The sequence below is a fragment of the Salvelinus sp. IW2-2015 genome, linkage group LG2, assembly GCF_002910315.2.
Source record: "Salvelinus sp. IW2-2015 linkage group LG2, ASM291031v2, whole genome shotgun sequence".
Taxonomy (NCBI): domain Eukaryota; kingdom Metazoa; phylum Chordata; class Actinopteri; order Salmoniformes; family Salmonidae; genus Salvelinus; species Salvelinus sp. IW2-2015.
In genome coordinates this window covers 23,906,092-23,930,667 of record NC_036839.1, presented here as the reverse complement: position 1 = coordinate 23,930,667, position 24,576 = coordinate 23,906,092, and the positions used below count along the sequence as shown (strand labels likewise).

At 40.6% G+C, this 24,576-nt stretch overlaps 1 protein-coding gene and 1 pseudogene across 6 annotated transcripts; both read right to left on the bottom strand.

The window, feature by feature from the left end:
- Positions 1-359: 359 nt before the first annotated feature.
- On the bottom strand, positions 360-15,559 carry LOC111977264 (sterile alpha motif domain-containing protein 9). 6 transcript variants are annotated; one of them, XM_024006660.2, is made up of 6 exons: positions 15,167-15,559; positions 12,499-12,669; positions 12,266-12,325; positions 11,286-11,340; positions 11,112-11,182; positions 360-7,042 (listed from the first exon to the last, which is right to left on the bottom strand). In XM_024006660.2, exons 5-6 carry the CDS (start codon positions 11,115-11,117, stop codon positions 2,501-2,503), a joined length of 4,548 nt encoding a protein of 1,515 aa, XP_023862428.1. In that variant the 5' UTR covers positions 11,118-11,182; positions 11,286-11,340; positions 12,266-12,325; positions 12,499-12,669; positions 15,167-15,559; the 3' UTR covers positions 360-2,500. The 6 variants fall into 6 exon arrangements, with proteins under 6 accessions (XP_023862428.1, XP_023862435.1, XP_023862420.1 ...); XM_024006667.2 differs by having other exon boundaries at positions 12,620-12,669; XM_024006652.2 differs by having other exon boundaries at positions 12,266-12,669.
- A 5,601-nt stretch (positions 15,560-21,160) lies between these two features.
- LOC111977252 (transcription factor CP2-like protein 1) lies at positions 21,161-24,236 on the bottom strand (annotated as a pseudogene).
- Positions 24,237-24,576: the final 340 nt, after the last annotated feature.

Below are 24,576 nucleotides of genomic sequence, written 5' to 3'. Positions count from 1 at the left end.
CAAATTGTATCTATGATCGTACGCTATCCATGTATGTTTTTTGTATGCTATTTTAAGATATGAGAATTAACCAATGATATCAGGCCACACCCGGCCATGATTACAGACACCTGTGTGTCTTTTGACACTATATAAACGAGTCACCCCGCAGTGTTTGTCATTATACCCTGATGAAGACAGCTTGTCTGTCGAAACGTTGGACATTACATTTTTGCATCTGAGCTCCTAGAGTGTGCGGCTCTCCTTTATTTTTCATGTGTTCCACTGAACTTGACACCTTTTTATGGCAGTGATGGTCGCCTTACTGATTATATGATTGCTGTAACACATCATAATCTTGGCATTTAATACAGAACAAATAAGTAAATAATTTTTATTCARGAAACATGATTGGAGTATTTACTACATGGTTATGATATTGAGTGCTTTGGAGATATTTTAACAAATWATATTTTTTACAAACATCAGTGCATTTATAAACACATGAATGAAAATGTTTAACTGGATAGCTGCACTGCATATATAAACATCAAACAATTATATCAATATCACTTTAAAAACAAACAGTAAAACAGTCAAATAAAATTGGAATGCATATACTAAATGGTAAAACTAATTGTAAAAGGAAATATAAACMGTAGCACTGTACAAACAGTAAATCAAACTTGGAATGCATATAGTACTAACAGTAAATGGTAAAACCAAAGAAAAACAGCAAAACAGTACAAACAGTCAAATGAAATTGGAACACATATACAGTAGAAGTAATAGTAAATGGTAAAATAGTAATATTTCCTTACTCAATTTTAAACCTAAATATTATTGTGCTTGAAAGAAATAGATCCTGGAGTCTTTGCTAGAGATATAACATTGCAACAATCTGACAAAAACCCAGATTAGATTATGTATACAGTATATTTTATATTTACACTACCGGTCAAACGTTTTAGAACACCTAATCATTCAAGGGTTTTTCTTTATTTTTACTATTTTCTACATTGTAGAATAATAGTGAAGACATCAAAACTATGAAATAACACCTATGGAATCATGTAGAACCCAAAAAGTTCTTAATGAGTTTGAGACCATCAGTTATGTTGTGACAAGATAGGGGTGGTATACAGAAGATAGCCCTATTTGGTAAAAGACCACGTCCATATTATGGCAAGAACAGCTCAAATAAGCAAAGAAAACGACAGTCCATCATTACTTTAAGACATAAAGATCAGTCAATACGGAAAATTTCAAGAACTTTGAAAGTTTCTTCAAGTGCAGTCGCAAAAACCATCAAGCGCCATGATGAAACTGGCTCTCATGAGGACCACAACAGGAAAGGAAGACCCAGTGTTACCTCTGCTGCAGAGGATAAGTTCATTAGAGTTACCAATCTCAGAAATTGCAGCCCAAATAAATGCTTCAGAGTTCAAGTAACAGACACATCTCAACATCCACTGTTCAGAGGAGACTGTGTGAATCAGGCCTTCATGGTCGAATTGCTGCAAAGAAACCACTACTAAAGGACACCAATAGTAAGAAGAGACATGTTTGGGCCAAGAAACACGAGCAATGGACATTAGACTAGTGGAAATGTGTCCTTTGGTCTGAAGTCCAAATGGGATATTTTTGGTTCCAACCACCGTGTCTTTCTGAGACGCGGTGTGGGTGAACGGATGATCTCCGCATGTGCATTTCCCACCGTAAAGCATGGAGGAGGAGGTGTTATGGTGTGGGGGTGCTTTGCTGATGACACTGTCTGTGATTTATTTAGAATTCAAGGCACACTTAACCAGCATGCCTACCACAGCATTCTGCAGCGATWCGCCATCCCATCTGGTTTGGGCTTAGTGGGACTATCATTTGTTTTTCAACACCTCCAGGCTGTGTAAAGGCTATTTGACCAAGAAGGAGAGTGATGGAGTGCTGCATCAGAATGCAGAGTGAAGGAAAAGCAGCCAACAAGTGCTCAGCATATGTGGTAACTCCTTCTAGACTGTTGGAAAAGTATTCCTCATGAAGCTGGTTGAGAGAATGCCAAGAGTGTGCAAAGCTGTCATCAAGGCAAAGGGTGGCTTTTTGAAGAATCTCAAATATAAAATATATTTTGATTTGTTTAATACTTTTTTGGTTACTACATGATTCCATATGTGTTATTTCATAGTTTTGATGTCTTCACTATTATTTTACAATGTTGAAAATAGTAAAAATAAAGAAAAACCCTTGAATGAGTAGGTGTTCTAAAACTTTTGACCGGTAGTGCACATTTTAGTCATTTAGCAGACACAGTTAGTACATTCATCTTAAAATAGCTAGCTGAGACAACCACATATCAGTCAGTTAGTACATTTTTCCTCAAAGTAGCTATCAGCAAAGTCAGAGCTAAAAAGGGGGGATAAAGTGTGAGTGTTAGTTAATAATAACAGTAGGTTTATAATAGGATTCAATGTTGAACCAATTTTTAAGACTTAGGCCGGAATTGCATCAGTTCTGCTCTTCTGGATGTTCAATATATGTCGTAAGCCAGTGGGCCCTTCATTGAGAAACCAATGACAAAAGATACTTTTTCTCCCTCCAATTTTCCACAAAGCTGGCTTTTGAACATTGGAATGACTTCAATCGTTGAGCCTGTGCTCCAGGTATCTGTCAAAATWAATTTTCTTTGTACCCATCCTGTCACCCTGCAAAGAAGCTCCYTGACCCTCTCGTGCTTCCATATTTTGCCATTTTCCCAGAGCGAAGCAAAGTTTTCTTGTGGGCTTACACACCTCTCAAGTTCTCCAAGGTGGATAAGACGGTCATAGCCCTGTTTCTTCCCCAAAAGGAAATGGACAACAGGCGACTTTCCATTCAGCACAGATTTCATCTCGTTCCAGAATGATGTCCTCATCTGTGACACATAGCTTCCCAACTTCTGAGACTCCACAGTTTGTGACACAAAGATCTGTTGTGGCCACAACAGAGCTACAGCAATGAAGTGCAATGCCAAGGTCTCACCATACGGGATTTGACCTTGAAGAACTTGGCAAAGAAGATCAATGAGGGTCTGATACGGGCGAAGGAATTGAGATTCAGGTTTGACACAGCTTAGCACAACATTGGCATAGATGAAATTGACTATTTCTCTAACACTCCTTACAGGATYTTTACTCAGAATGAAGTCATACTGCCGGACTGTCTTTACCATCATGTCAGTTTGGGTACCATTAGAGAGACAATTTAGAATCCCAGAGTAAGTATCAGCTTTTCTCATCTCCAAAAATTGCCTTGCCTTGTGAATTTGAAGCATGATGCTCAGGTTCTTGTTTTTAATCAATTCTGTGGAATCCATCATGCAAAAGAGGTCACTGTATAGCTGAAAGCATCGGAAGAGCTCCTGTCGAGTTCTTTCCTCTCGACTGTCTTTCAGGGTGAATCTGGAACCCAAATTGACATGAAAGCTGTCAAGAAAATCAAAATGCCTCTTCATGTTATGTCTGAGGTTGTACAGAAGATCTTCAAATTCACGGAGAATGCCGTAATATGAGGCATGTTTGTGATGTCTGGAATCGTTCCTCGCAACATCTTGGATTGTAATTCTGCCAGAGAGAACTTCACTCAGAATATCATGACGGACATTGCCTGCAGAAAACACTGGACTTTTTCCCAGTATTTCGATGATGATGACCGCAACCTGGATTTCTCCAAGGCAACCTGCAGTGTTGAAAGGGCTGTTGTCTCTCTTGTTTTGTACTCTCAGAGTAGCCTCCTTCTTTGCAATTTCCTGTGTATCCCTGAAGGCCTCTGTTGCTGACTGGGCCATTCTAAGATAGGCTTTGAGCTTTTCAGGCTTCATGGTACCTTCTTTGTCACTTTGTATTGCACACTTTAGCTCATGCTTGATCACTTGTGCAGATGTGTCAGAAATATAGGAGTTATCTCTGGAAAGATCTTTCGCATTCTTTGCCCAGGTCTTTGCCTCCCTGAAATCCCTTTTCTTCAGGTATTGGTATCTGGCAAAAAGCTGAGAGATGATAGCATCTTTTTCAAAGCGCTTGGCTGCATTGAATAGCACATTTTCTTCAACACCCGGTGTCTCCTTTGCAATATCCTGGATGAGAGGTGAGAACTGAGAATCTTCACCCTTGACTGAGTGACGTCTTTTCACTAACATGGTGTGAACATCCTTCATGAGTTTGTCTTTGCCCTGTACGCACTCATAAAGCTTATCTGTGGTGAGCAGTAGATCAGTGATCTCAGCTTTGGTTACACTGTTTGTTGTAAGCTCCTGCAAACAATACACGGCCATGCTTGAGTGGATCATTCTCACTGCCTCGAATACAACCTTAGCCTCCTCTGTGCAGCAGGTCACTAGAGTGGAAAACTTCCCAAATCCAGCCTTAACATCGGAGGATCCACTATGTGGCTTGGTCTGGAGGCCAAGAAACTCTTCACAGAGAGAGACTGAGAGTGTTGCACCCTTGCAGTAGACATTCAACAAGACCAGAACAGCAATGAGTTGTGCATGTTTGTGATTTATGTTGAAGCTCTTTAGGGTGTTGCGAGCCACACCCTGGATATACTCGGGTGAAAAGTTCTTCTTCATGATCATGAAAGCGTAGAATGTGTCTGCATTCTTGTAGGTCTTCTCAATCTCCTCCAGTTTTTTCTCAAACTGCCTCTGCTCCATTTCAGAGAGGTTATTGCCAATGAACACAGTGTCTTCAGTTGATTCAGTCTTCTCCCAAGACTCAGCCCTCATGCAATTGAGTAGAATGACCTGCGGGGACCTAGATCCAATGTCCTTCTTGACACATTCCTTCTCAATGAGCTGCTGCAAATCATATRCRTCATCMATCTCCTCAAAGTCATCTAGCATGAGCAACACAGGAATCCGGGCCGATTGTTCTGTTGTCTCATACATCAGTAGCTTGACCACCTGCTCGGCAACAACAGCAGGATCAGCGGTTCTGTCCCTCAGAACAGCACAACGGAACKTGTCTTTCWGTGYCCATAATATATGCATGGCTAGTGTAGTTCCACCACATCCTGGGACATGCAAAAGTTTGAAGGACACACAAGCGTTTCTCAAAGAGCTCAAAGCTGGTAGGACAGTGTTCATGATGTAGTCGAACTTGTCCCGTTTGATGAATGACATGGATCCTGGCTGCYCAGAGAAATAGAAGTTCCACCATAACACCTTTCCTCCTTTGTAGAACTTCTCCTGTATGCGAGCCTTGTCTTCATTTCCTCCCTCACACTGATTCACACACAGAATATTCAGGATGTACAGGCTGTCCTCTTCTTTCTTTTTTARYATCACTTTGCTGCCTCCTCCACAGGGCAGGAAACGGCTGGATTTCCGATTGTCTGACCACAGGCTGAGGACGGTGCCATTAACCTCAGCAAAACTGAGCTCATATATTGATCTTGTTTTAATGTCTAATCCATAGCKGGCTTCAATCAGGTCCCTCCAGCAAGTGAATCCTTCTTCATTTTCACAGATGCAAAGTATTTGCTCTGTTCCTCTGAGCTCCTGCCAGAATGTGCTGAAGGTCTCAAGTAGAGGGTCCATTTTCTCACTCACAGTAGACAGCAATATAAAAATAACCAGGAATCTCTTGTGTGGTAGCACATCTTTCCGGCACAGGAATGAAATCATATTTCGTACAGATGCTCCTTTCTCTATTAACCAGTCATCTACATCTGAAGGCATCTCTCTTTCAATAYCCCCATTGCAGAGGATCCAGCTGGTGTTTCRAGTCAGTTTTARCTTGCTAGCAATGTCCTCGACAGCCTCTGTGATTTTATATTGTACTGGCAAGTGGACATTTATTGTACTCTGGTCTTCAAAGTACTTMATCAATCCATGTTTTGTCGACTCAGGGTCAAAGTCCAAAACAGCAGTTGGGTTCAGTTYAGGAAYAAATCCCAGGGATTCCAATTGAACTAAATGTGATTTGTTGGTCACTATCAAATACCKCTCGAAGTGGGACTTGTCTAAGGATTGGGATCCACCTGTTATCATTTCACTTAGTCTGGAGCCCTGGACACTACTTTTAACCACACTAAGGCGATTTTCCTCTGCTTGTTTTCTTAGCTGTGACAGCTRTGACACATTGTCGACAAACCTATTGTATTCTTCCATTGGCTTGGCAAAAGTGGTTAGTGTAAGGAGATCCCTGCTGCTGCTGTGATCACGGATGAAGAAGCATTTTTTCTCCTCTTTCTCTGTTTCTTTGCTTTTGGACTTCCTCTTTGATTTCCTTGTATCCAAGCTGGAAACGTGATAGATGTTCTCTTGACAGATCACAAAGTCTGGCACGATGTCCACTTCTATCACATACTTCTCTGATGATGTCATATCAGGATTGAGAACCTCAACAAATCGAGGTGGTTTGATGCACATCTTGGCTGTCTGGATATGTTTACATTCAAAATGACCCTCAATGGCTTGTGGCAGAGCATTGACATATGCCTCTTTGTCCAGGACGCTAACTCCCAAAACTTGTCCATGAACAAAGTCTGGCTTGTCACCAACTCCAAAATGTATGGTGCCATTAGTGCGGCTATTCATGCAGGCTGCTGCAAATCGAATAACCTCATCAGTGAACTTGTTCATTTTGCTCTCCACAGCTGCCTCTGACATATGGATGTATCCTTTATATTCATGACAGGGTTCGATATAGTCTGATGCACCTGATTCTGTGACATCAAGAACGCTGTTCACCTTGTATCTGCAGGCATCATGGTGTCGATGAAAAGGGTACGGCTTGCATGGTCTCCCAGACTGATTAGTTGTTGAGCTACTCAACTGCTCTTTCTTAAATTTCAAATGTTCATCCCTCTTGTGAATGATCAACTTTGCAGGCCCCAGTGTGACACCCACCTCTAGTAAATCAGATTTCTCTAAAAGTAAAAGACTGGGCCCATTAATGTTCTGCTGAAGCAAGATATCTGCAAATTCACCGTCCACACAAGCCTCGTTGAGAGCCCATTGTTTCACGTGATTTTTATTCCAATSCTTAATCTCATCTGGCAGGTCTGCTGGTTTGCCTTCCTCTTCATTCTGAAAAAAAATAGGCTGATTTGATTGAAATTCATAAGCCGTATAGATGTTAACAACAAAATCATTCACAATTGAGCAGGTTTACTCAACATTTGTTGGTGTTTTAGCGCATATTCAGCTCTCCTCACAAGCCAAACATAACAGATGTGTATACTACTGCAAGGAGTGTGCAAAGCTGTCATCAAGGCAAAGGGTGGCTATTTGAAGAATCTCAAAAATAAAATATATTTTGATTTGTTTAATACTTTTTTGGTTACTACATGATTCCATATGTGTTATTTCATAGTTTTGATGTCTTCACTATTATTTTACAATGTTGAAAATAGTAAAAATAAAGAAAAACCTTGAATGAGTAGGTGTTCTAAAACTTTTGGTAGTGTATATATACAGTTGGTAGTGTACCGGTAGTGTATATATACAGTTGAAGTTGGAAGTTTACATACACCTTAGCCAAATACATTTMAACTCCGTTTCTCACAATTCCTGACATTTAATCCTATGAAAAATTCCCTGTTTTAGGTCAGTTAGGATCACCACTTTATTTTAAGAATGTGACATTTCAAAATAATAGTAGAGAGAATGATTAATTTCAGCTTTTATTTATTTCATCACATTCCCAGTGGGTCAGAAGTTTACATACACTCAATTAGTATTTGGTAGCATTGCCTTTACATTGTTTAACTTGGGTCAAACGTTTCAGGTAGCCTTCCACAAGCTTCCCACAATAAGTTGGTGTGAATTTTGGCCCATTCCTCCTGACAGAGCTGGTGTAACTGAGTCAGGTTTGTAGGCCTCCTTGCTCGCACATGCTTTTTCAGTTCTGCCCACACATTTTCTATAGGATTGAGGTCAGTGTTTTGTGATGGCCACTCCAATACCTTGACTTGTTGTCCTTAAGCCATTTTGACACAACTTTGGAAGTATGCTTGGGGTCATTGTCCATTTGGAAGACCCATTTGCAACCAAGCTTTAACTTCCTGACTGATGTCTTGAGATGTTGCTGCAATATATCCACATAATTTTTCTGCCTCATGATGCCATCTATTTTGTGAAGTGCACCAGTCCCTCCTGCAGCAAAGCACACCAACAACATGATGCTGCACCCCCGTGCTTCACGGTTGGGATGGGGGTTTTTCAGCTTGCAATCCTCCCCCTTTATCCTCCAAACATAACAATGGTCATTATGGCCAAACAGTTGTATTTTTGTTTCATCATACCAGAGGACATTTCTCCAAAAAGTACAATCTTTGTCCCCATGTGCAGTTGCAAACCGTAGTCAGGCTTTTTTATGGCGGTTTTGGAGCAGTGGCTTCTTCCTTGCTGAGCGGCCTTTCAGGTTATGTAGATATAGGACTCGTTTTACTGTGGATATAGATACGTTTGTACCTGTTTCCTCCAGCATCTTCACAAGTTCCTATGCTGTTGTTCTGGGATTGAATTGCACTTCTCGCACCAAAGTACGTTCATCTCTAAGAGACAGAACGCCTGCGTGGTCCAATGGTGTTCATACTTGCGTACTAATGTTTGTACAGATGAACGTGGTACCTTCAGGCATTTGTAAAATGCTCCCAAGGATGAACCAGACTTGTGGAGGTCTACAATTATTTTCTGAGGTCTTGGCTGATTTTCCCATGATGTCAAACAAAGAGGCACTGAGTTTGAAGGTAGGCCTTGAAATACATCCACAGGTACACCTCCAATTGACTCAAATGATGTCAATTAGCCTATCAGAAGCTTCTACAGCCATGACATCATTTTCTGGAATTTTCCAAGCTGGTTAAAGCACAGTCAACTTAGTGTATGTAAACTTCTGACCCACTGGAATTGTGATACAGTAAATTATAAGTTAAATAATTTGTCTGTAAACAATTGTTGGAAAAATTACTTGTGCCATGCACAAAGTAGATGTCCTAACCGACTTGCCAAACCTATACTTTGTTAACAAGAAATTTGTGGAGTGGTTGAAAAACGAGTTTCAATGACTCCAACCTAAGTGTCTGTAAACTTCCGACTTCAGTGCTCAGACTGTCCGCAATAGGCTGAGAGAGGCTGGACTGAGGGATTGTAGGCCTGTTGTAAGGCAGGTCCTCACCAGACATCACCGGCAACAACGTCGCCTATGGGCACAAACCCACCGTCGYTGGACMAGACAGGACTGGTAAAARGTGCTCTTCACTGACGAGTCGCAGTTTTGTCTCACCAAGGGTGATGGTCGGATTCGCATTTATCGTCGAAGGAATGAGCGTTACACCGAGGCCTGTACTCTGGAGCAGGATCGATTTGAAGGTCACCGTCATGGTCTGTGGCGGTGTGTCACAGCATCATCGGACTGAGCTTGTTGTCATTGCAGGCAATCTCAACGCTGTGCGTTACAGGGAAGAGATCCTCCTCCCTCATGTGGTACCATTCCTGCAGGCTCATCCTGACATGACCCTCCAGCATGACATTKCCACCAGCCATACTGCTCGTTCTGTGYGTGATTTCCTGCAAGACAGGAATTTCAGTGTTCTGCCAAGGCCAGCGAAGAGCCCGGAACTCAATCCAATCTGGGACCTGTTGGATCAGAGGGTGAGGGCTAGGGCCATTCCCACAGAAATGTCCGGGAACTTGCAGTTGGCTTGGCGGAAGCGTGGGGTAACATCTCACAGCAAAAACGGGCAAATCTGGTGCAGTCCATGAGGAGGAGATGCACTGCAGTACTTAATGCAGTTGGTRGCCACACCAGATACTGACTGTTACTTTTGATTTTTACCCCCCCTTTGTTCAGGGACACATTATTCAAATTCTGTTAGTCACATGTCTGTGGAATTTGTTCAGTTTATGTCTCAGTTGTTGAATCTTATGTTCATACAAATATTTATACATGTTAAGTATGCTGAAAATAAACGCAGTTGACAGTGAGAAAAAAAGCAGATGCCTCACAAGTCCTCAACTGGTAGCTTCAATAGTACCCGCAAAACACCAGTCTCAAYGTCAACWGTGAAGASGCGACTCCGAGATGCTGGCCTTCTAGGCAATGTTGCAAAGAAAAAGCCATATCTCAGACTGGCCAATAAAAAGAAAAGATTAAGATGGGCAAGAACACAGACACCGGACAGAGGAACTCTGTCCAGCATCCCGGAGTCGCCTCTTCACTGTTGACGTTGAGACTGGTGTTTTACGGGTACTATTTAATGAAGCTACCAGTTGAGGACTTGTGAGGCATCTGTTTCTCAAACTAGACACTCTAATGTACTTGTCCCCTTGCTCAGTTGTGCACCGGGGCATCCCACTCCTCTTTCTATTCTGGTTAAAGCCAGTTTGCGCTATTCTGTGAAGGGAGTAGTTCACAGCGTTGTACGAGATCTTCAGTTTCTTGGCAATTTCTCGGACACAATAGCCTTAATTTCTCAGAACAATAATAGACTGGCGAGTTTCAGAATAAAGTACTTTGTTTCTGGCCATTTTGAGCCTGTAATCAAACCCACAAATGCTCATTCTCCAGATACTCAACTAGTCTAAAGAAGGCCAATTTTATTGCTTCTTTAATCAGAACAACAGTTTTCAGCTGTGCTAACATAATTGCGAAAGTGTTTTCTAATGATCAATTAGCCTTTTAAAATTATAAACTTGGATTAGCTAACACAACGTGCCATTGGAACACAGGAGTGATKGTTGCTAATAATGGGCTTCTGTACGTCTACGTAGATATTCCATTAAAAATAAGCTGTTTCCAGCTACAATAGTCATTTACAACATTAAACATTTCTACACTGTATTTCTAATCAATTTGATGTGATTTTAATGGACAAAAAAATTGCTTTTCTTTCAAAAACAAGGACATTTCTAAGTGACCCCAAACCTTTGAACAGTAGTGTATATATACAGTACCAGTCCAAAGTTTGGACACACCTACTCATACTCACACCTACTTTTTTCTTTATTTTTACTATGTTCTACATTTTAGAATAATAGTGATGACATCACAACTATGAAATTATACATATGGAATCATGTAGTAACCAAAAAAGTGTTAAACTCGTACAGTAAATATTATTATTATTTGTGTTATGAATTCAATGTTAAATACCTCCATTTGGACTTGTTCAGCCTTACTGAAATCCTTTAGATCCTTGTCTCTGAACTGGTTTCTCAGTCAAACTGAYGGAAAAATCGAAAAATTGTTTAGTACATGAAATGCAATAGTCAGTCACCCATTGAATAAGCCAGAGAGAAATACCATTAAACAAAAACCGTGATTTACCACATTGTTTTCTGTCTTCACCATTTCCGCATAACTGCTGTGCTGCTGCAACATGCTGTAAACATAAAACCAGGAGGGGTAGATTACATTATTGTGAAACTGTCTAAGGATACCAGCACAAACATTGTAACCAAGGYGTGGCGCACTTGCTGACCCAATCGCTTTAGTGCCCCTCATTACAGACACAACCCGTTTCAATTAATATATATTAAATCATGAAGTGAAACAAAAATGAACTGAAGCAATTCAGTTTGGATTCAGTCTCTGAATGCCTACTATAGCAGCMACTCTGTATAAGGCAAGATGTGGTTGGGAAAATCAGGTGCAGGAGAGAACAGACAAAACCGCAAATGTACATCTGATTTTTTTTTTTTTAAATGCATTACTTTTACCATGTCATTTCTAAGTACCAAGTAAATACCATGTAACAGAAATACAATCTTAACTGCTGTTCAGTAGTCATTTCAATTAAGATTAATTGATTCTATAAAAATATAATTTAGGCCCATGTAAACAAACTGCCTTCTTGTTCAAATATGTGTAAACATGTTGATCTCATGGGCTGTCCATCATTGCATCCATACCAGCTCTATCTATCAATTTGAGAGTGGTTACATTTCTCCAGACCCATTTCTCACTTTCATAGCAAGTGTGGCAGGGCTGCATCTTGCCTGAAACACTAATTAAGAGGGTTGAGGCTTAAATTATTTAAAAAGTAGTGTAGGCCCCACTTTTCTTATAGTCTAGGCTTTATATGTTAGGCTTCTCAAGTTTAATATGCATCATGTCAATGATTTTCATAATGCACGAAAATCGGTTCAAATAGGCGTTTYAATGGCATTAACTATAGAAATGTATGAAATATCCGGATAATGTATAGCCGAACTGCGAGAGGTGTTCGATACTTCAGACGAAACATATTTTATCATGTAAAACGTTGTCTATGTAGCCTATAACGTTACGTAAAACTGCAAACTTACCTTTCATTATTATAGCTTTCCTGATAGCAACTTGTTCGATTGGGTCGAAAGAGAATAAACCTAAGAATGCGGAAGATGGGGAGGGCGGTCTGTTAGCAATTTGGCAAGCTTTTGACTTCGCTGAAATATAGTGTAAACAATAGCAAGTCTTTCTAAACCAATTAAATTGAACACTAGTATAGAAATATTAAGACTTAGTTGAAATAGGTATTTTAAACGAGTATGTGTTATACTGAAAAACATAGCATGCGGAGGTGGGCTTTAGCTGTCCGTCTCTTCTGGAAATGTTGTATTCCTTTCCCTCAATTCGGCGCGTTTCAGTTGAAACGAAACTTAATTTGAGGTGTATCTCACTCGTAAAAGGTGGCTTCCTCAATCTCATCATTTTATGTGCTTCATCTGATCTGAAAAGAGAGGATATGCACTCTTGATGTAGTCCTGTATTGTGTTTTATCCCCTGTTCTCTACACAAATTATATGGAAATCCAGACGAGGGATCTACTTTGCAAACATACAGTACCAGTCAAATGTTTGGACACACCTACTCATTCGAAGGTTTTTCTTTATTTTGACAATTTTCTACATTGTATAATAATAGTAAAGACATCCAAACTATGAAATAACACATATGGAATCATGTAGTAACCAACAAAGTGTTAAACAAGTGTTATAAAATCAAAATATATTTGAGATTCTTCAAATAGCCATTAACTTGATGACAGCTTTGCACACTTTTAGCATTCTCTCAATCAGCTTCACCTGGAATGCTTTTCCAACAGTCTTGAAGTTCCCCACATATGCTTTTCCTTTACTCTGCAGTCCAACTCATCCCAAACCATCTCAATTCGGTTGAGGTCAGGTGATTGTGGTGGCCAGGTAATCTGATGCAGCACTCCATCACTCTCCTTTTTRGTCAAATAGCCCATTCACAGCCTGGAGGTGTATTGGGTCATTGTCCTGTTGAAAAACAAATGATAGTCCCACTAAGCGCAAACCAGATGGGATGGCGTATCGCTGCAGAATGCTGTGGTAGCCATGCAGGTTAAGTGTGCCTTGAATTCAAAATAAATCACTGACAGTGTCACCAGTAAAGCACCCCCACACCATCACACCTCCTCCTCCATGCTTCACGGTTGGAACCGTTCATGTGGAGATCAGCTGTTCACCACTCTGCGTCTCATGGTGGTTGGAAACAAAAATCACAAATTTGGACCCATCAGACCAAAGGACAGATTTCCACCGGTCTAATGTCCATTGCTCATGTTTCTTTGCCCAAGTAAGTCTCTTCTTCGTATTGGTGTCTTTTAGTAGTGGTTTCTTTGCAGCAATTCGACCATGAAGGCCTGATTCACACAGTCTCGTCTGAACTGTTGATGTTGAGATGTGTCTGTTACTTGAACTCTGTGAAGCAGTTATTTGGGCTGCAATTTCTGAGGCTGGTAACTCTAATGAACTTATCCTATGCAACAGAGGTAACTCTGGGTCTTCCTTTCCTGTGGCGGTCCTCATGAGAGCCAGTTTCATTATGGCGCTTGATGGTTTTTGCGACTGCACGTGGAGAAACTTTAAAAGTTCTTGAAATTTTCCGTATTGACTGACCATGTCTTAAAGTAAATGATGCACTGTTAATTTGATCTGTTCTTGCCATAATATGCACTTGGTCTTTTACAAAATAGGGCTATCTTCTGTATACTACCCCTACCTTGTCACAACACAACTGATTGACTACCTCATGAAGCTGGTTGAGAGAATGCCAAGAATGTGCAAAGCTGTGGCWWWGGGTGGCAAAGGGTGGCTACTTTGTTTTGGTTTTGGTTACTACATGATTCCTTATGTTATTTAAAAGTTTTGATGTCTTCAATGTTATTCTACAATGTAGAAAATAGTAAAAATAAAGAAAAACCCTTGAATGAGTAGGTGTGTCCAAACATTTGACTGGTACTGTATGTGCGCAAGATCACGCAGCATCGAGCCAGAGTTGTTAAACTTTGATGGAGATTGCTTGGTGGGTTTGCAGTTGTTCTGAAGTGTACATGTATGTATTTGCAGAATCAGCAAAGAGTTATTCAACTTTGATGGAGAATTAAACATGAAAGAGAAGAGCACTGAGTCCTTCATCGATGAGCCATATGAGAGYCGTTACACAAGGTTTTGAACACCAACAAAATCTCGTTTAGGGCCCCAAAAATGCTAGGGGTTGCCCTGCATAGAATGCAACAGGTTGAACAATCTAATTGGTAAACTTTTCTACTATGAGGTTGTCTGATTTTGCTGTTGCTTACAGGTGTTGTTGGCTGTGGAAAATGTAATGTGGGCAAAAATGTTTCATTACATAGGCCTACTACCGGGATTCAGCTCCGCTTGGCTTAATTTAATACCTGGAGTAAACAAGTGGTGGGGTTGCATAAGGCTGAAACATAAATTAAGGGTTGTGGCTTTAATTATAAAACAATTCAAAACTCCATGAAGAACCCTCTGTAGAAAGGGTTCTACATTGAACCCGAAAGGGTTCTACTTGGAACCAAAAAAGTTTCTTCAAAGGGTTCTCCAATGGGGACAGCTGAGGAACCCTTTAAGGTTCTAGATAGCACCTTTTTTCCCCTAGGGTGTAGTGTAACACTTTTCTTGTAGTTTGCACCCTATATGTTAGGCTACTGTAGTTCAATCTGCAACATGTCCATGATTTCCATAATACACGAAAATCGGTTCAAATGGACGTTTTAATGGCATTAATAATAATAGGCCTATAGAAATTTGACATCCAGATAATGGATAACCTACGTGCGAGGGCTCGTCGATGTCAAATGAGGATCGATATCAGACTGAACATGAAACATATTTGATGTAAATTATAATTATATTGGATGCTTTATTATAATGTAAAACGTAATGCTAACTTACCACTCATGATTACAGCTTTGAAAACAGCTTTCAACATGACATAGTTTGCTGGTCTTTGTGGTGAGAAGAAACGATGGTCCGGTGCTGAAAAGATTATGTTGAAAGGAGGAGAAAGATCTGGAAGGATGCAGAAGACTCAAATAATATCACGGAGAGGGCGGTCATAGTCCGAAGAGAGGGCGGTCTGATGGCTAACATCCGACTTCACTGAATTAGTGTAAAACAATATGAAGTTGTTGTTGACAAATTCAATGTAACACTATTATAGAAATATGAAAGATTTTCAAAGACTTTGTTAAAATAGTTATTTTAAACGATTATGTGTAATACTGCACCTGCGTGCGGGGGTGGGCTTTATCTGTCTYCTCTGGGCAATCCCTTTCCTCAGTTTCCTCAAACATTCGGAGCATTTCAGTTGAAACGAAACTTCACTTGGGGTGTATCTCAATAGTCCGAAGTGGTCCTCTCTCTGTCTTCTCTTTTTCATCTGTGCTACTGAGTTGAAAGGAGAGGATATGTCCATGATGTACACCTGTACTTTAAGTTAATATTATTATTTTTTACTATTTCTTATTGTTGTTGTATTGTCGAGAAGGAACCTGCAAGTAAGCATTTTGTTGACAATGTATACCATGTCTATCCCATACATAAGAATAATAAACTTGAAACGTGTTCTGTTTCCTATCCCTTTTCTCTACACAAATGATATGGAAATCCAGAGTAGGGATCTACTTGAAATTTATTCAAATGCAGACAAACCCAGCAAACAGCCTACAACCTTGAAGCTGAAAGCTCAGACCATTATTGTAGATCATTCTGAGTCCTCCTACCCTGGCCACAGGATCCTAACCAGCTACAGGACATGCATGCTGAACGAAGCTGAAAGCCAAGTTGGGGACATTGGTGAGAGGACAGCCTACTGTATGCTGCTCAATATAACGTACCATGAAACCTGATCGTATGACTAATTTGAACTTTGTTTTGCGACTACAAATGCAGTCCTGGAATACTCTGTAATAACCATAGATCCTATAATTGACTCTGTATGTAATTCTATGGTGATAATGTTATAAATACTTCATACACGTAATGTAAAACACCAATGTGTAGTGTAAACGGATCATCAGGTACAACTCAAATTGTTACTGTAGCCCAGCGAATTTATATAAAAAAATGATAAAAACAGCTGGGAGTATTAATGGTATTATAAGCAATTTTACATTGTTTTTCACAATGCAAATAGTTTATTACAATAATAATAGTAAGCCTTTAGTCTGTCACATTCACTGATAAAATTGACTAAATTTGACAGACTAGATATTTTATGTAAAAAATACAGAATGGTGGTCCTCAAGAGCTTTTGATAGTGATTTGGTGGACCCCGGAACGGAAAAGGTTGATAACCGCTGGCCGGTCTTACACAAAGTGGCATTGTTACCAAGTTGTCTGGTTCTGGTACTCCCTCTCTCTGTACCCCTTGTGACCAGACTGACCTCACTGCTACAGAGGAACTGGGAGGTTATGTCAGGGGTGAAGAAAACAGTGAATAGTCAACATCACAATACCTAATGAGGGCCCTTAGACCAGGGATGGGCATCTTTGATGGGGGTGGGGGCCACCGAAAAACAGAACTCACCATGAGGGGTCGCAGTGGCTCGTGGGTCGCATAACAGACCCCCCACCTAGCTTGCGAGCAACATTTATTTTTTGTTTTAAAGTTCATTTCCGGCAATTATACACATTTTGTCATGGGGCTGAGAGAAGATTTAGTAATTGTATAACTCATTTCATGCAATTCTACTCATTTTGCCATGGGGCGGAGAGAAAAATKTGCGATTTTACAGCTAATTTCCTGCAAATTCTACACATTTTGCCATGGGGTGGCGGCAAATGTTTGCAGTTTTCAATATGATAGCTGATTATCAATGTGCCTCACCCCGGTCGGTAATTCGACCATGCTTACTACAAGGTTAGATACCTGGCCGGCAGACTAATTTACCAATCTAATAAAAAAAATGCTGACATGGGCTAATTGAGTGACTGCACAACCAAATTTCAAAATTGCACCTTGTGTATTCTGTTATTCTAACCGTCAACAGTAGGTGAGACCCCGACTGAGTTCCTAACATAAAACAACCCCCCCCCCCCCAATTTAACATAAAACAATTTTTTCCGCAATCGGTCCACTGGCCTACAAAAGGGGGCCAACATTTGCTCATCACTGCCTTAGACCATCCACCTACTCTTTCACAACTCCCGTGTTATACAAGTGCACCCTGACCCGTGCTTTTAGTAGTCGGACCTGCAGTTTGTTGTAAATCTAATCTATATGAAATGCATTGAGATTATTTTGTTTATAACATATGCCATCATTATAGTCGTTTGTCATTGGTTGAAGCTCAATATTAAAATCTCCCTACCATCATATCTACAGTAAGCCAATAAAACACCAATGTCGATGAAAATGTGCAAATCAACTTGGAGGTACACAACACACTCTCCTCCTCTCATTATGATCTGTCCAGCCGTTACCGAGAACAATACCACTATACCAGATTTTTTACAGTCAAACTGGCTAGACACTGTAGCTGGCTTCATGCCATTTTAATCCAAATTTGCGCTGACTGACCAACAGTGAGTGTCAAGTTACTTTTCAGTGTGTTCCCAAAGATCTGAACCCAGTAAGCAAAATTAGGTTTATACTAGTCAGGGCTGAATAGATTTTGTCAAAAGGAGGAGAAAGATCTGGAAGGATACAGAAGACATACAAATAGCTAAACTCACGGAGAAGACAGTCTGATGGCAAACATCTGATTTAACTGAATTAGTGTAAAACAATAAGAAATTGTTGTGCACAAATTCCATGGAACACTAATATAGAAATATAAAAGATTTTCAAAGACTTAGTTAAAATAGGTATTTTAAAYGATTATGTGTTACATTATACTGAAACTGCGTGCGGGCTTTCGCTGTCTGTCTCCTCTGGGCAATCCCTTTCCTCAGTTTCCTCCTTACAAATTCAGAGCATTTCAGCGGAAACAAAACTTCACCCCCCTCCCCTCTTTAAAGGGAGAATCCATATGTTTTGTATAAATGCAAATAGCCATGTCTATGACGTAATAGCCAGGGCAATTTTCCCAATAKCGATGGAAAGCTTACAAGTGTTTTTTATTTCACCTTTATTTAGCCAGGTAGGCCAGTTGAAAACAAGTTCTCATTTACAATTGCGACCTGGCCAAGATAAAGCAGAGCAGTGCGACACAAACTACACAGAGTTACACATGGAATAAACAAACATACAGTCAATAACACAATAATAAAAAATATATATACAGTGTGTACAAATGAGGTAAGATTAGTGAGGTAAGCAATAAATAGGCCGTAGTGGAGAAGTAATTACAATTTAGCAATTAAACACTGGAGTGATAGATGTGCAGGAGATTTTAATGATTCATTGTTTCTATAACGGTCAAAGAACTCACGTTTCTCAAAACACCACGTACAGAAAACGTTCAATGAGTGCATCTTTAAAGCATGTSTCGATACTGATAGGATCCAAAGAAAGGCAGCACTGCTYTCAGATCAGTGTTCTCCATTCAAATCTTACCTTAACATTAGATACGACGGATCAGCTCCTAGAAATAAATGATCACCTATAGCTGCAAATATTGAGGCGGATTATTCTAATGCTTAGGCTATGCACTAAATCAAATATTTGGCACATCGTTGAGCACATGCTGTTAGGCCTACACATCATGAAATTGAGGCAAAAATTAGATACAGTAGCCTACAATTAGCAAAATAAATCTACATTTATTGAACATGAAATTGATTTAAATATATAGGCCTATGTAGCCTACTGTATCTTTTAATGTAGTCATGTGACAAAACTGCACATAGAGTGGCCGTTTGTTGCCAGCACAAGGTGCACCTGTGAAATGATCATGCTGTTTAATCAGCTTCTTGATATGCCACACCTGTCAGGTGGATGGATTATCTTGGCAAAGGAAAAATGCTCACTATGAGGGATKTAAACAAATTTGTGCACAACATTTGAGAGAAATAAGCTTTTTGTGCATATGGAACATTTCTGGGATCTTTTATTTCAGCTCATGAAACATGGGACCAAAACATTACATGTTGCATTTACATTTTTGGTCAGTATACATGTTCATTTCACAGAGGTAATGAACTGCCCATTGATCAGCACAGCATTTTGATAAAACAGGACCATGTGTGCAAAACAACAGTTGCCGTACCAGGCGGTGATACAGCCCAACAGGATGCTCTCAATTGTGCATCTGTAAAAGTTTGAGAGGGTTTTTAGGTGACAAGCCAAATTTCTTCAGCCTCCTGAGTTAGAGGCGCTGTTGCGCCTTCTTCCCCACACTATCTGTGTGGGTGGACCATTTTAGTTTGTCCGTGATGTGTACGCCGAGGAACTTAAAACCTTCCACCTTCTCCACTGCTGTCCTGTCGATGTGGATAGAGGGGTGCTGCTTCTGCTGTTTCCTGATCCTCTACTTTGTTTTGTTGACGTTGAGTGAGAGGTCGTTTTCCTGACACCACACTCAAGTGCCCTCACCTCCTCCCTGTTGGCTGTCTCGTCGTTGTTGGTAATCAAGCCTACTACTGTTGTGTCGTCTGYAAACTTGATGATTGAATTGGAGGTGTGCATGGCCACGCAGTCATGGGTGAACAGGGAGTACAGGAGGAGGCTGAGCACTCACCCTTGTGGGGCCCCAGTGTTGAGGATCCCAGGTTATTTTCTCCAAAGGCCTTTAGCATTAGAAAGTGAGAAACAATTATAGATTTGTAGATGTGTCTGACAGTCATCGGAGTGCAATTCATGGGTGAATTATTTCAATAGAAAAGAAGAAAAATACATTTCCTAACCTATATATTTTATTTTCACTGGAAAAGTCCTTCAAACATCAACCCCTGGGCATCAAAACAAAAAGATACAAAGACAGCTGACACTTAGAAACAAACATAACATTATCAAGCAAATTTTCTGGCAACAGTGTACAGGAACAAACTAACAGTAGGTTAAGTCTTACATTAGATGAATCACACACACACACACACTTTAAATACTTGATTTGAATCAACCAATCAAATGTACAAAAAAGGATCCAAACATTTCAAAGGTCCCTGTATGCATGGCACGGGTACAGAAAGCACCTTCTCCAAACAGCTAGGCTGCCCACGACAGATGAAAGAGAGCAGTACCTAGCCAATTGCTTTGCCCTAGTTTTTATCAGGCCTGCAATCTGGAGCCTGCGCACTGCAAGCCTGTGTACCTGGCCGAGACTGACGAATATCAGCGCCACCAGCTTGCACCTACACCCTAGGCTGTCCAAGCGTACCGCGATGGGCTGGTACTTAAACAGCTTCTCAGCAAAGGCCCGCTCTGTGTAGTCATCAAATGAGCAGCCCACTTAAAAAATGAGCACACACACACACACTGTAGAGTATCTGAGAAAGTGGAGAAGATCCTACAGAAAGGCGGGAACCTGTGACACTGAAGCCACTGCAGCGTGTCCTGCGGTGAGGACGATGGCACAAGGTGCTACATGTCAAAAAGAAGAAGAGCCATTGAAATAACTAACTATAGCACCCACTGACTGCCCATCGTCTCCAAACAATCGCCTAAAAAGATAAGAGATGAGAGCAATGGCATTAATACTACTCCTGCTGTTACTTACTCAGAAGAGCAGCCAGACAGAATCAGCTCCCCCTGCTGGATTGGAGAGCTGTTGCTATAAAAGTAAAGTGTAACACAAACAGGGAAGAGAACAAGAGTTGGGTCATGGAGTAATGATTTGTGCTGATCGGACTAGTGCAAATAGGCAGTTCCAATGGATTGGACGGTAGATAATGGAGGATCTAATTTGGCTGAACTGAGACCTCGTCCTACATTTGCCTGACGACTCATACTGAATTTTACTCCGCCCGTCCGCCCTCCCTCCCTCCCTCCCTACATCCATTTATCGCAACATACATTCAGTCTTTGACTACCACCGCAGAAGTCCTTTCTGGTGACGTCAAAGTGAGGGGCATTGTACAAAACAAGTCATCAGCGTTTGGATCGTTTCTAACCAATCAGAGAATTAAAGCCAATGACTATTTCTGAAATGCAGCTTTACCCATGACTTTTTAATGTTGTTGCACTGCCGAGAAGGAACCTGAAAGTMAGCATTTCGTTGGACGGTGTATACCATGTGTATCTTGTACATTTGACTAATAAAACTTGAAACTTTAGTTTTACCCATCAGTGAAGCTACATGAAGTAGGGGAGCTGTGGTAGGCTGGGAAAGGAGTGCAGTTAGTGCTACCGAGATTTGGGGCATCAGGCCAAAGGGAACACTGAAACAAAAGAGGCAGAAAAACTTTAATAAGATGGTCCTGGCAGTGAGAGTGGCAAGTCTGGTKCATGTTTTACTAGAACATTGTGATTGTAGTCTGACACAGACATAGGTGGGATATCCTAGAAAACCAAAACCAGGTTAGTAGAAAACAATCACTATTTGTTCTGGAACAACAAGCACTATTGGTTCCTGCATGTTGGCTGATGCCAAAAGACAAGGCACTGACACCCTAACTGTCTAAATCATTAACAGACAACTGTATCAAGGGCTAGTTAGAGTGACATTCAACTACGGAGTCCAACGACTAAAGCAACATATTAACATGTTATGACAGAATAGCTAGTCAAGAGACACACGGCCACAGTGTCAGGTCCCTTACCTCTGTAAGCATGGTGGTTTCATGAGAGGGATGATATTTCTCCCTGTCTTAATGGGACTTTATCAATCTTTTCCCTGTCAGTCTTCAGTTTGCGATCAGCTCCTTTTGTCTTCAAGAAGACAAGAAAACATTAGTTAAGTACAGAAAGAAAATAAATGAACAATTAGCTCACACCCACACCCAGTAAGAGCCCCTTTACCTTGAAGACYTCGACCTGACAGCTGGAGAAATGCAGATGGTCCAGGTACTCTCCATGTTCGTTCTGAGTGAAGGTGTCTATCTGGAWACGGAAGGGCACTCCCTTCTCCCCACAATGCTTCCTAGGGGTTAACTCGGTGCTAATGCAGTTGACCTGCACACAAACAAACATACACAATCCATGAGACATTCTATAAATATGGTAATAAGAATTTCAAATGCAAGAGACGTGTGGGATTGGAAAATAGTCACTCTGGGAAGTGGGAACTCACAAATACTTTAGAAATTCCTTAAATTCACCTTAAAAAAAAAAACATTTTATATGTCAACGGGATTTTACTTCAATCCCAATTCCACCTCTGGACCCAAATAAGGTAGAAAGCAGGGACAATAAAGATATTTGACCGTGTTACCTGAATGAAGATGGATGCGTTCTTGACAGGATCCCAGAGAAACTTTACAGTGTTGAGCTGCAGCGAGTGGGCACGAGGCTTGACGACACCCACAGAGAGGAGAATATCTGAACACAATCAATAAATCAGTCAATGAAGCAATCAGTCAATCACAGCAGGCAAGAAGGAATTGTAACGCTCTATTTTACACCCCGCCTTTTGCCRGGTAGTTACTTAGAAATTACTAGTTAAAATGATAAATACCTAATAACTGAATAGTAATTACACTTCAATATCAGACCTGTTATAAAGTTGATACAAAGGTAATGTAGAAATCCTCAGATATCTTAGGTCAATTATCAAACATAGACTGTGGTCAGACTTTACTTAAGACGTTCTCTGGTCTGCAGGCAACCAGACTGACCTATATCCAGATCCTGTCCCCGGTATGTTCCATCTTCATTCCTCCAGCTGCTGATGTCCTGYGTACTGCAGGCAGCAGTCATGAAACACCACATGCACAATGCTCTGTGGACAAGCAGGACAAAGCATTAGTACGAAGCACAGTGCCTAAGCAAGGCAGCCTCGCATGTGGCCAATCACCATGTCGTTCGGCAAAGTGCGAAAAGCTACACACAATCCCCCAGAAGAACCATTTACAGATCATTTCGTCAGGCAGCATTAAAGGAGTGGAAATTCTATGGATTTCATCACCCATGGCTTCAGCTCATACGAGTAACACTTAAAAGAACAGCCTACAGATTCCCACAGAGTAAAAACATATCAAGGGAGATAATGCTGCCGTTAAAGATGGAATCCGCAGAAGGGGGAAACAGCGCCACTGGCTGCCCCACCACCATTGCTATTGTTGTCGAACTAAGGAGCGTCGCGCAGCATGGTAAAATAAAAATACACCGCGCAATGATGTCCGATGAATGTTTCGCCATTAAGGATTCCGGCTTTAAAGCCATAGGAGTCCATTATGTCTGTCACGCCCTGGCCTTAGTTATCTTTGTTTTCTGTATTATTTTAGTTAGGTCAGGGTGTGACATGGGGGATGTTTGTGTGTGTTTGTCTCGTCTTGGGTGGTTGTATTGTCTAGGGAGTTTTTGTAGAGTTCATGGGGTTGTGTTCAGTGTAGGTGTTTAGGTAAGTCTATGGTTGCCTGGAATGGTTCTCAATCAGAGACAGCTGTCTATCGTTGTCTCTGATTGGGAGCCATATTTAAGGCAGCCATAGGCATTAGGTAGGTTGTGGGTAATTGTCTATGTCTATGTTGCATGTGTGCACGTAGTTTGTATAGCTTCACGTTTGTTGTTTTTTGTATTAGTTTGTCAGTGTTCTTCAGTTTTCGTCTTCGTTATATTAAAAGAAGATGTATTCATATCACGCTGTGCCTTGGTCCACTCTTTCACCTCAAGACGATCGTGACAATGTCTGATTGTTGTGAAGTAAATAACTGCCTTTATAACACAATTATTTGTTGACAGATGCTGTGGGATAAAAACATCTATGAGTGCTATTAAGACGTTAGTGAGGAATCAATAGTAGCAGTTTGAAATGGCACAATTTGAGAACTTTTTGCTAAGCACATACATACAGCGTTGAATGTTTAAACCACTGGTCTGGAGAGTTAACGACAGAGTAGATAACTGTCTATACATACTTTATTATTGTTTCCACACATACAAAAGGACATCAATTCATGTTTCTCCTCGCTGTTGCATTAGTATTAACCCATTTAATCCCGAATTTTTCCCAGACATGAAAATATCCAAATCAAGTGTCATTAGTAACCCTTTGAAGTAATCAATCATAATTTTTTGAAATTTTAATGGAAAAGTAGGTGAAAAAGTGTGTTTTATGGTCGGTCACAATTGTGACCGGTGGGATAATGTTACGTATACTAAATTAACATATTTCTCCTATGCAGTTATCAAAGTTCTTATAAATCCCAACCCAGTTATTAACACATTTAAAACTCTGTCACTGGCAGTCCCCAGCATTGCCTCTAGAATGCCCCGTCACATTCTAGTGTGACTATTTTACACATCAAAAACCATTACACTA